Source organism: Argopecten irradians, chromosome 11, assembly GCF_041381155.1.
Source record: "Argopecten irradians isolate NY chromosome 11, Ai_NY, whole genome shotgun sequence".
Lineage (NCBI taxonomy): Eukaryota > Metazoa > Mollusca > Bivalvia > Pectinida > Pectinidae > Argopecten > Argopecten irradians.
Window position 1 is genome coordinate 37250898 of NC_091144.1, and position 11619 is coordinate 37262516.

The 11619-nt window shown below is 33.9% G+C and overlaps 1 protein-coding gene and 1 long non-coding RNA gene across 2 annotated transcripts; both read left to right on the forward strand.

Moving 5' to 3' along the window:
• The first annotated feature begins 82 nt into the window (after positions 1-82).
• LOC138334209 (uncharacterized protein SYNPCC7002_A0175-like) lies at positions 83-4127 on the forward strand. The gene is made up of 3 exons (XM_069282815.1): positions 83-290; positions 1591-1805; positions 2838-4127. Exons 1-3 carry the CDS (start codon positions 152-154, stop codon positions 3072-3074), a joined length of 591 nt encoding a protein of 196 aa, XP_069138916.1. The 5' UTR covers positions 83-151; the 3' UTR covers positions 3075-4127.
• A 223-nt stretch (positions 4128-4350) lies between these two features.
• Positions 4351-5301, forward strand: LOC138334210 (uncharacterized). The gene is made up of 2 exons (XR_011210073.1): positions 4351-4691; positions 5062-5301. It is a non-coding gene; the product is annotated as an uncharacterized lncRNA (long non-coding RNA).
• Positions 5302-11619: the final 6318 nt, after the last annotated feature.

Sequence of the window (11619 nt, forward strand, 5' to 3'; positions counted from 1 at the left end):
GGAATCGCCGTTATCGGAGTTATGACTGCATGTTATGAAACAAGGTTGGAATTTGAAATGGTATAAATATGAGCAAATAAATTCAAAATTGTATCAGTCACCTTAGAGACCTCCCGGCGAACCATTTCCTGATTTCAACTTTAGACACAAGATGCTTCGTGTACTCTGCTTCACTCTGGCTCTACATTCCGTATTGGGCGCTAACTTAGTAGAGGTTTTACAGGCGTCTGGAAAATCCACGCTGGTCAGTCTAGTACAGAAAGCTGGTCTTGCGGACGCTCTCACACAAGGTCAGTGGTCAACTGATAATAGATCTATTAGATATTTTAAAGTTCAGTTTGATTTAAGTCTATTATTGATTGTTATATTATTTGTTTGAATGTTAAAAATCTTATGAAATTAAATACGTTATTTAAGCTTTTTTAATTAACATAATTACTATCACGACAGACACTTCTCAAATTCGAGATAGTCAATGACTTTGATCGTATGGAATAAATCAAAATCTACGGATAAGCGAAACTGTATTGGGGTTGATGAAATTTTCAATAGAATATCTTTAAATGCTTTATCTTATGAGACTTGATCAGAAGACTGCGATTTATTTCCAAGACGAAGGCTACGCAGCCGAACATTTGGAGCAGAGACAGTTTATATTATCTATAACTTTAAGAGATATTTTAATTACGTTTGAAATAACTAGTTGGCTTAAAAATGGTTAATGAATGTCGGCTTCTATTAGCTGATACCAAGTCGTAACGATTTCTAAATTGAAAAAGGAAATCACTAATGGGATTTGAAAATTTTAAGGATAAGCTTGAACAGAGTTTAAATGTATGTTTTAAAGCTAAAATGAGACTTTATCTTGTTGCCTATATCAATCTCTCTTTTTCTGTCACTTCTTCATAGCATCAAAAGATATTCAGATATTCTGTACAATTAATGCAATCATCTTAGATGTACAGTATACTCTGTATAGTTACTAAAATCGTGAATGTACAATTTTTCACGGTGTCTTGATCAAGGAAGTTTATTTTCGTGAATCCCATTTGAAAGCTTCGTTCAAATGACAAGTTGTGATCAGTAACATTTTGACTTTGAAGAACTTTGTGAGGTTTTTTAATGAATTCAAGAATATTGAGAAATCAAAAGCCTCGCGAATATCACCAACTACTTAGAAGCATATTGTAAATATGCTTATTTTTGCGCAATGAAATTTTCACGCAAATGCGTAAAAATGTAAACTTTTCGCGTGGATACAGATCAGCACAATACGGTGGTTCAATACAGAAAAATCTGATTTTTTGAAATTAAGAGCTGTAATTCAATAAACGTTCCAAAAACATCACAAAAACATTAGAATTTAACTACCGCTAAAATAAAGATATTTACAGTTTACAATTTATTAAACCTAATACGAATTTGATGATGAATAATTTTGACCAAGAACCTCTATTTATTTACGTGAACAGCGCTAAAATTAAATTACGCAAAAGTCAAACTACTGCTAAAACAAGCTTGCTTTTGATGCAATCTAATGCGAACCTAATGACAATGTTTACCAAGAAACCCAATTCATTTGCCTGACAGGGACCTTCACCATTTTCGCCCCCACCAATGCTGCTTTCGATAAGCTGCCAGCTGACCTGCTTGCCGCCCTCGGGGAGGATGTTGATGCTCTCGCCAACATTTTGAAATATCACGTGGTTCAGGGATCCGTCCGCAAACAAGATGCTTCCAACGAGTTACAACTTGATACCCTGGCTGGGCAGAAAATCCGTCTCAATATCTACAATAATAATAACGTAAGTCACACTGTAGTTAAACAAAGGCACTACTTGTCACCATGACGAACAAATTGTCCATAATATTATATGCAAATTTCAATTTCCTAATATTTCATTGACAAAATGAGTTAAAATATCAATAGAGGATTTTACATCAGGCTTTGTCTCTCTTAGTCTTCTCCTGATACTGGTGGTATAATAAAATAAATAAACAAACAAACAAAAACAAACGTGATATCTAATGTTACATACCCGTTATGGCTTATAAAATTAAAGGGGAGGTAGCTCCTTGATATTCAAAGATCATGAAAATGTTGATGTCTTAAGTTAGATCAAAATTTCTTGCTGTTGAAATGCAATTTATAAATAGATAAACTATTCTGAGATTATAAATGTTAATCAATTGTTTGTTTCAGTATATTTCTTAATGGGAAAATTCAGTCTAAGAGTACATTAAAATTTGCACATGTTTCGGAAACAAACCAGTTCTAATAGAAACTGGATTAGTTGGTTTCACTGTGATATGCCAGAAAAGCCCATTGTAGTGAAATGTATGTGACATGGTCATACTCGCTTACTTTCCGACATTACACATTGTGCATTGTTTAACGTGCGTGACTTTGGCTCGAGTATGGGTACAGCGTACATGTTGTACCTGCTTAATCGTATTTATCAACGATTTGGAATTTTTAACGGCATCAATCAAAATACTTAAAAATGTCTTAAAATTTGTCACTTTTTCTTGTTATATGTTTCATAGGGAATGTAGAACAATACATTTATGTCATATTTTGCTTCTGGTTATGTAACAGAATTAGCCTTACTGAATTATCCCTTTAGTTGTGTGCTTTCAATTAAAGTAAAAGCAAATGTTTCAGGGCAGCTGAAATTTTAAAATTGATATCACAGTTATCTTTCCTTCTTAATTTTGTCAACAATGTCTAAGTACTTTTCTTATACAGTATTTTAATATATGTATGAACTGTTGACAAATTTTCTGCTTCCATTAATAATTCGACATTCTGAAATCTCCCTTATTTTAACCGACAGGAGGTCACAGTTGATGGGTCAAGAATATTGGATTTCGACATCCAGGCTAGCAACGGATACATCCATTTTATTGATACAGTAATGCTACCATCAGAGGGCAGTATTGTCGACATTGTCGCCGGTGCTTCAGAGTTATCTACCCTGTTATCGAAGGTCCAATCAGCAGACCTAGCAACAGCCCTTCAAGGTAGTAATATAGGAGGTTCAAGATATCCTAACCCAACTTTGTTTCGCTGAAACTTAATTTCGCATTATATAGCTTTTTCGCAGAAATGTTATTTTCCAGTTAAGGTGACTGTAATAGATATATATGTAGGTATGCTAAGGATACTTTCATCGAATTATTTCCACAATTTCTAATCTCTAGTCAGCTTTTTGAAATTATGAAAATGGATATGTTATATTATTGCGCTTGAAAGACGATTTCCTCGGTCTCTTATCATAGTGTATAAGAAAAATCATATTCTCGTATTTCTGCGATTCTGGTCCTCTTTGGAATTGTAACCTTAAGCTTTTTCTTCTTTCGCTCTTTCTGTAGTATTCTCTTCTTTCCTTTTCATTCAATAGTATGCTGTCTGCTTGTGTATCCTCGAAGGGGACATTTAAATTAAAATCAAAGTACTCAAGGTACTAAAAGGTGGAGCCTTCATGAAATGTTTTTGGTGAAATTAAAGGGATGCAAATCAAAAATGTTTAAAAGGAAAAGCAAAAAAAGGAGAAGGGAGAAGAAGCAATATATTCTATGCATGGCATTCCATTGAAACATGAATAGCATAAATCACTCTTTTTCAAGTATATACACATTATGTCTAGTTGAATTGGATAAGATATGTCTTTGGTCAGCAATATTGTTAGAGGTCTAATGGTGGAAAAGTTTGATTAATTCTTACCATATAATCTGTTAACACTCTACATGTGCCACTTGTTGACTGGTAGCACTAATAATACTCCAGTGTTCACCCAAGCTATCTGTATTTAATGTCTCCACCAAAAATGATTTATCATCTTCATCCTTGATTTTGCAATTATTTGTTATCGATGTTGCACATTTACTTCTCTGTGCAGTTACACTGTATTCTAGTATTTTGATGGGATTATACGTCAGAGGCATAATATGAATAGACATCAATGCTTTAGTTAAAGGCATAGCGGCGAATATAATTTTAAAAACAGAACAATGTTATAATAATGCCATGATAATAAACTTGTATGAAATTCTAACATGCTTACAAGTATACCGGATTCTATTTAATTAGTGTATATATCTTTAAATGTATTTTTCTAGGTGACGCTTTGCCCCAACAAACAAGCTTTTTGCCCCAACCCTCAAATCAAGCGTTTTCTCGACTAGAGATCAAACGTATTGGACAATCTATGTTTTGCTAAGAACCCGCAGCTTCTCAAAAGGTAGGTTAAATTAGGTATATTGTTTTGATGTTGATGATATCGATGTTTGCAATGTTAAAGAAGGAATCAGCGATTATCGACAAAAAGTTTCGGGTTATCCCTTCACAAAAATTACATTTATTGAAAAAATATTTTGAAATAATCTCATCAGAAGGACGTTTTCAATTTCGGATTTTAAAATACAATACATGAGGTGTTTGGACCACATTCAATATTTTGAAAAATAATCTGATGAGAAAGACGTGTTCAATTAAAGACTTTGCAATTTAGCACAAAAATATTTTGACTATCCTTCAATGTAATGTTACATATGCATCACTATTTCTATTTCAGAAATCCTGCTTTACCACGTGGTGCCTTCCACTGAGTACTCGGCTGGTCTTTATAACAAGGAGTCCTTAGTAACAATGGACAGCCGTCAGGATAGAATCAGATTGAATATTACAGGTATACTTTACCTCTTAAACCTTTTCTAACTTTATCATCTAACCTATGACGCAATTTACATTCAGCATACTGTTTAACCGCATAATATTTGAGAGTAAAACATTTCGCAATTTGGAATCGAAAACGCTGTAAACCAACTTTCTTTTGCGTGCGATTTATAGAATAGATATCTACTACAATTATATTGATCAGACTTTTTATTTAATTTTCGAATCCGCGAACGTTAATCTTCGTGATCTGCTTTTGAAATGGAAATCTCGTTTACTAGCCCCGAAAGAAAGATAATTTACAAAAGTAAAGAAGAAAACATATTGTATATTTCAATTAATTGATCCAATTAATCTGTATGTGGATATTTTTATTGATACAGGGGATTCAATTCAAGTAAAAAAACGGAAAAGTACTCAGTGCTGATATCGCCGCCACCAACGGAGTTGTCCATTTAATTGACCAAGTGCTGGTACCCCGGAGATATCTAGGGTCTGCGATATTAGGAAAGAAATAAACCAACTCTCACCGCCTGTTAATATCTCCATTCTGTTTTTCATTCTCGTTGCTTGTTATTTTACATTGTTTATACATATCTTTTACAATAAAGAACTAAAATAAATTTTGATTTTGGTTATTATATATTTTTTTCTTTGAAAACTGTATTTTTAAAAAAAGACTTATTGACGGCATACCATGCCTTTAGACTTGCAAAACCGCTTGCGTAGGTGAGGTAAGACTTGTTTCAAATTCAACAAAACTTCAGCACACCTTGAGGTGTGTATGAAGAACACCCGACTATAAAGCACTGGTATTATCACATACTTGATCATAGATTACGTGGAAAATATCCTGTATAAACATAAGTTGAAAACGACTGAGAAGAATGATTGTAAAATAATTAAACATAAATACAGAATAAAATGAACACTATGTACTTTCAAAGAAAAAAAAAACAAGTGAACAAAAGAACAAATGTCTGGAATGTTTGGTATGGCAAATCAAACGTGTTCAATTCTGTTTAAGTACATATATTGGAGGAAAAAAACATACACATTATTTCCTTTCAAAGTGTATCTGAAACATATCACGATAAACAATTTTTATTTGAATTTGAAAAAAAAAATTATAATTACAACAGGGATGTGGATGGGGAGATTTTAATACTTATACATGTATATATACTATATTCGAATTCATATAATAAATATTTTGACTTTATAATATAGAGACTAAATGCATGAGTACACTTATTTGGTACGTCATTTCAAAATGTATAGATATGACTGCATTATAAATACGTGCGTATAAAATAAAGAATAAAGCAATACAACATGGATGGAAAAAGCAACATTAATTTAGGCAATATAGTTTCATGAGGTTACGCTGGGATCACTCACCTCTCTTTATCTTAAAGCCTCCGGGCAGGCTTCCGAAAAGATTTGATAAGGTCATTTGTGATTGGCTCATCAGTAACAATGACAACTGTTCTACAACGTTACATATTTTACTTATTATAGACTCATTTTATCTTTTATGCATACTTGTCTGTCTCCACATCATTTCTTTCTAAATTTGAGTTTGTTACTGGAAACAAACTTTTGATAAAAGACATTTTATACCCATAGTTTGATAGATTGACCACATAAAGGCCCTTTCAATAGAGCAGAGTGGCCAACGCAATGACATTTTCCAACCATGTCACACTTGCACCGTGTACCGTGTATTGGAAAAAGGAAAGCATGTGCTCCGACTAGTCCCAGTTTCATCAATATCATTTATATTAAGAACGTTGTTGACGTAAATATCATGATTTTAACCAGTTCTGCCGAAATTCTCAAAATATCAGTAACGTTTGGTAATGGCTATCATATTAAAAAACTCTTCTTGATTCGAGGGTATGAACATTAAGGCACAAATGATAAGAAGAAAGTAGGCCCTTGCTTTTCATTCATCAGGAATGGCATTTTCTGAAGTGACTGCTTCGGCACGAAAGCGGACGGAAGCTTTTGTCTGACTTAGACCCCTAATGTTCCTGGATATTTTTGTGTCATTTGGCAGTGTCAGTGATTTGTTTTTGCGTATTCATAAGCAACAAGTAATATGAAATTAATGAAATGAATTAGATGTGACATAAGTAACACAAATGCATTCACTCATTGAGTGAAAGGTTTTGTAGTTCGTCTGGTTACCCTGAAATCCGTTATCAAAATGAAGAAAGAGTGATTATTCAATACCTATGCATGTTTACACTGGAAAACGCTTGGGATAAATTCCAAAGCAGTTTCCCTGAATGAAGACGAGAAAATGGTCACCATGGTATAAATATAGAGTTAAAGTTAAAGTATAAATAAGTTCTCCAACGCGTGACTGTTTTTATCATGTTTATCCAAACCCTCGTTATCTAATTTTTCATAGCTTTAAAACACTCGCTAAAGCTCGCGTCTTTTCAAAATTTAAAAATTAACTAACTCGAGTTTGATAAACATGATAAAGCAAAAGTCACGTGTTGGGGAACCTCATTTGTCAATACCTTATCAACCGATATGTTCTTGAAATAAAAACGACGCATACGAGGAAAATCCATAAAAATAAAATGGATATATACATCTTACCTATGCATCGATAAAGTTTTTAAAAGTTTACTGGTTATCAATGTGACCCTGCCAATATTTGTTCGTACATTTTTGTCAGACTTTTCAAATACGGCGAATGTAAATATTGAAAAGTACGGTTAATTGCAGACTAATGGATACTTTCATTTACATAAAAAACTTTGTTGGGGACGTAACAGTATGTTTCCCCTCCGTTCGACAAATAGGTAAAATATTTGATGAAGAAACGTAAGGTGCGATAACAGAGTTATCGTTCCTTCGGAACGAATGTTAACCACGACGATTTTAACCTACCAACACGCTTATAACCGCAAGTTGGGTAATAAGGAAATTAACAGAAAGTTTTTAATGATATTTTACAGTTAAGTAAATCCAGGCGTGATCTATCTTCTGAGATAGTTGTTGACTCAACGAAAATTCATTTGACGGAGAAATTTTGGGTCAAACAGGCAAAAATCGACATTTTCACCGCTAGTTTCTGTTTAATTCGTCCTGTTGAATCTAATGATACAGTAGATGAACAAAATATTATCAGTAGTAAAAAGTTGATGTTTTTCTGAATAAAATGGTTCCTTTAAGTCTTTAATAGGTGCCACAAAACTCCAACACGGTGGTCTCGAAATTAGGTATATTTTTGACGTTGATCAGGAATTTCCCCATAGAATGTTCTAGAATGTTCTCGAAGCGTCTACATATGACGTCATTTCCGGAAATCCCAATATTGTGTATTGAGCCGGTTCGTGAATGTTGAAGCCGCCTTCGCTGTTCAAGTTAAGTATCCAATATAAGGTAAGTAGTTATGCATTTTATGTTTTGTAGACACTGGATCACTATCGTTGGATATAAGTATTATTTCATGTGTAATATTTGATGTTAAGAGTTTGTTGTTGTCTGATTTGATTGTTTTTGTAAGCCTGCAGTTCAGAGTGTTAGGCCTAGGTTAATTATAAATATAACACGCGACTGACTGACAACAGAACCAAAGCGTTTCAAATCATAGCTTGAAAACTGTCAGTTGTACTTGCTCTGAGACAGAGGCTGTTTGAATATACGTTACTGCTAATATAGTGTTTGATTGTTTAATTAAATTGCTACATAAGCCATAGTTGACGCTTGTTTAGATTGTTTTTTATAACTGTTTACAACTGCAGCCTAAAAATAGCACCGAGATTCACCTGTGTGTAGTCCGCGATCCGTTGACGAGTCCAGCACTAGGCCTAATAATGCATTAGTGCTGTAGTTAACAATTTGAAGACTTTTAATGAATTTCACTGACAGTGTGTCAGGACACATATCTGTGTCTGATACAGATAACACATAAAGTTTGTGCAATTTGTTTCGCATATCACATATATATATACATGTACATGTACATGTGTAGTGGACCATTGTATTGATAATATTACACCATCAATACTTAGTATTAAGGAAATTCTTGTTAAATTATTTATTACAGTTTTATTTTACACAATACATACTAGGTTTATTGCTTAATTAATTTATATTCATTATGTCCTTATGTGTCAGGAACCATTTAGCATTGCTTTGCCCTCAAGAAAATCTAAATAACTCTTTCAGGGGAGGCAATTTAAGATTTATCCCTCCACATACATAGACCATAATTGTACCGTATATGGTTTATGAATGGTTAAGAAGTTCAGACATGATACCACTAGCCCTCCACCTCTGAAACCAATTGCGAGTTGAATCCCATGTGGGGCAGTAAGTTGTTAGGTACTACTAGTCCATGGTTTTTCTCCGGGTACTCTGGCTTTCCTTGAGCATCTAAACCTAGCACAACCAAATGTGTGAAATGGAAGATGAGCAGTAACTGAACGAATAAAAGTTGTAAACATTGAATAAAACCCCAACAAAGATACATGTAGATATATACCAGTATCTATATGTGCAATGTACACACAAGATGTTTCGTTATACATGGCATATACAGTTACAGAAGTTAAACGAAAGTTTTAAAACTAAAAGTGAAGTACATGTATATAAAGATTATATACCGGACCCTATATAATTACGTATGTGTATATATATGTAAAAAAATCTATAAGGATTTGTGCTGATATTGGTGATGTCATTGAGTATTTATGACATCATAGATACTGTCCATATGATTATATATATACATGTATACTGTCAGTATGATGATGTTGTCTGATAACTACATGTATGTGATATGCTAGGATGAAGGGCTATTAAGTTTGATGGGTCACTTTGTTTAAATGAATGACCTTGACCTTAATTCAAGGTCACATGATTCAAATAGATTACCTAGAGGCCTAGACACCTGATATTACATGGGTCATAAAAAATACTCGAAAATCGGCCCCATTCCCCATGGCAAAACCTCTAAATTTTTCCCAATTCAAGCCTTAAATTTCCCAAAATCAAAATTTCTTGAAAACTATGCAAAAATATTGCATGAACATAGAACTTTGGTCAAGACTTTAAATATTTGTGAACTGGCTTCAGAAAAGTACATAAACTACATTGAAAATAACAAATCTTATTCGTTATTTTCCCCAAATTCAAAGCCTCAGGCCCCATTCCCAAAGCAGTGAGAAAAAGCCCTGTATATACTTTAACTGGAAATTCTTAACACTTGAATGCATAATCAGAATTGTCACTTTTGAGTGAATATGAAGCCATATGTCAGGATCAAATTGAAATATGTAATCATGACATGATTTTTTCTTCATTTCATTGGAGAAGCTTATTACTATACATTTTTATTTAAAATCTTGTAACCTATTTTGTTCACCATAAAGGTGTGTTAATGTGTACATTCAGGGAATTTTTGTTTGGTAATTAAAATATACTTCCGAAGATTTGGTTGAGATGTAAAAGAATAGGACTATCTTCCGAAGATCAATATAAGTTGTAAAAGAATAGGACTACCTTCCGAAGATTAAGATGAGTCGTCAAAGAATCAAACTACCAGGTTTGAATTGGGAGTGCTAGTTTTATTTCACCTCCAATAGGTAAAAGAATAGGCCTACCTTCCGAAGATAAGATAAGTTGTAAATCGAACTACCTTCCGACATTTAGGATAAGTCGTAAGAGAATTAACCTACCAGTTTTGAATTGGGAGTGCTAGTTTTATTCACTTGCAATAATTTTTTGTCAATAGTCATGCAGACCTGATTTTTGTATTCCTGGTGTTAGGTCTGTAACATGCTGAAATGGAAGGCTACAGAGTTTGTTCAAATAAATGGACTTTACCTTAATTACGGCCACAGTGTCAAATGGATTAAATTCTTCAAATGACTACTCTATCAATAATTGACTGGCCTGTAGCCATGTGCATTGTACATGCATTATGTTTGTAGCATGCTGGGATGAAGGGCTACTAATTGTAAGTTTGATCAAATGAATGACCTTGACCTTTATTCAAGGTCACAGTCACAAGGGTCAAATAGACTAAAATCGTAAAATGATATTAATCGTGCGATATTGTTTCCGAAGCTGAACCGCTCTTTTCGCGACAATCCTCCATACAGGTGTCGCCCACTATAGTAGTTTAATCGACAAATTAGATCCAAGATCTGTAACATGGTCCTTTGTGCGTTATACTTCATTCAATTTCCATACACATATGCACTGTATACATGTTCATTTGTATGCATATGTGGATACTTAAGCTTGCATTTCTTTCGGAGAATTGCCATGAGTTATCAATTCATGGTCCTTAGCGTGTCTCATTTCATTCGCAACACCCCCTTAAGGTGTTGCCCCACTAGTATGGTTTTTTTTATTTTTTTTTTTCTTTTTTTTTCGGGGGGGGGGGGCCCATTGTTCTCAGTAAATTTCAACCGGCAGGACGTTGATATTTTTGGCCTTGTGGGGTCGCCTTCCTTCAAAGGATTCTCTTCTGACACGATTGGATCAGACGAGTGGGACCATTTCTCAATGGAATAGTTAGTATTTTATAAAAAATCTGTTTCTTTTTTTTTATAATTACTTGAATTTGTAAAAAAAGTTTTGTTAAATCTTTACACATGGAAACAAAATATATATTGGAAATTACGTGTTTATTGTGGAAAATTGGTTGCTGTTTGGGGGCGTTCAACCACACAAAGAAATGCAATTAACGACCAGCGCCCTCTAGTAGAAGGACTCGTGCGATTTGGTAAACGTGTGTGTGTTCACTTGTGGTATCCGGTCTGAAACTGGTTTCAGAATGATGGTTGGAAGCCCGCTCTTCGCCCATTTTAAGATACTATCGGGCACTATCAGGTTAGTAAGCCTAGTTACGTATTTATGTTATTTAAACCTTTCAATATCGGCGGGTGGTTAGTTCTTATTCGCTT

Excerpts from the sequence above, each read along its gene's own strand:
- LOC138334209 (XM_069282815.1), top strand. The coding sequence starts at position 152 with ATGCTTCGTGTACTCTGCTTCACTCTGGCTCTACATTCCGTATTGGGC. Across the intron at positions 291-1,590 it reads TGCGGACGCTCTCACACAAG|GGACCTTCACCATTTTCGCC; the intron begins GTCAGTGGTCAA and ends TTTGCCTGACAG. Across the intron at positions 1,806-2,837 it reads ATATCTACAATAATAATAAC|GAGGTCACAGTTGATGGGTC; the intron begins GTAAGTCACACT and ends TTTAACCGACAG.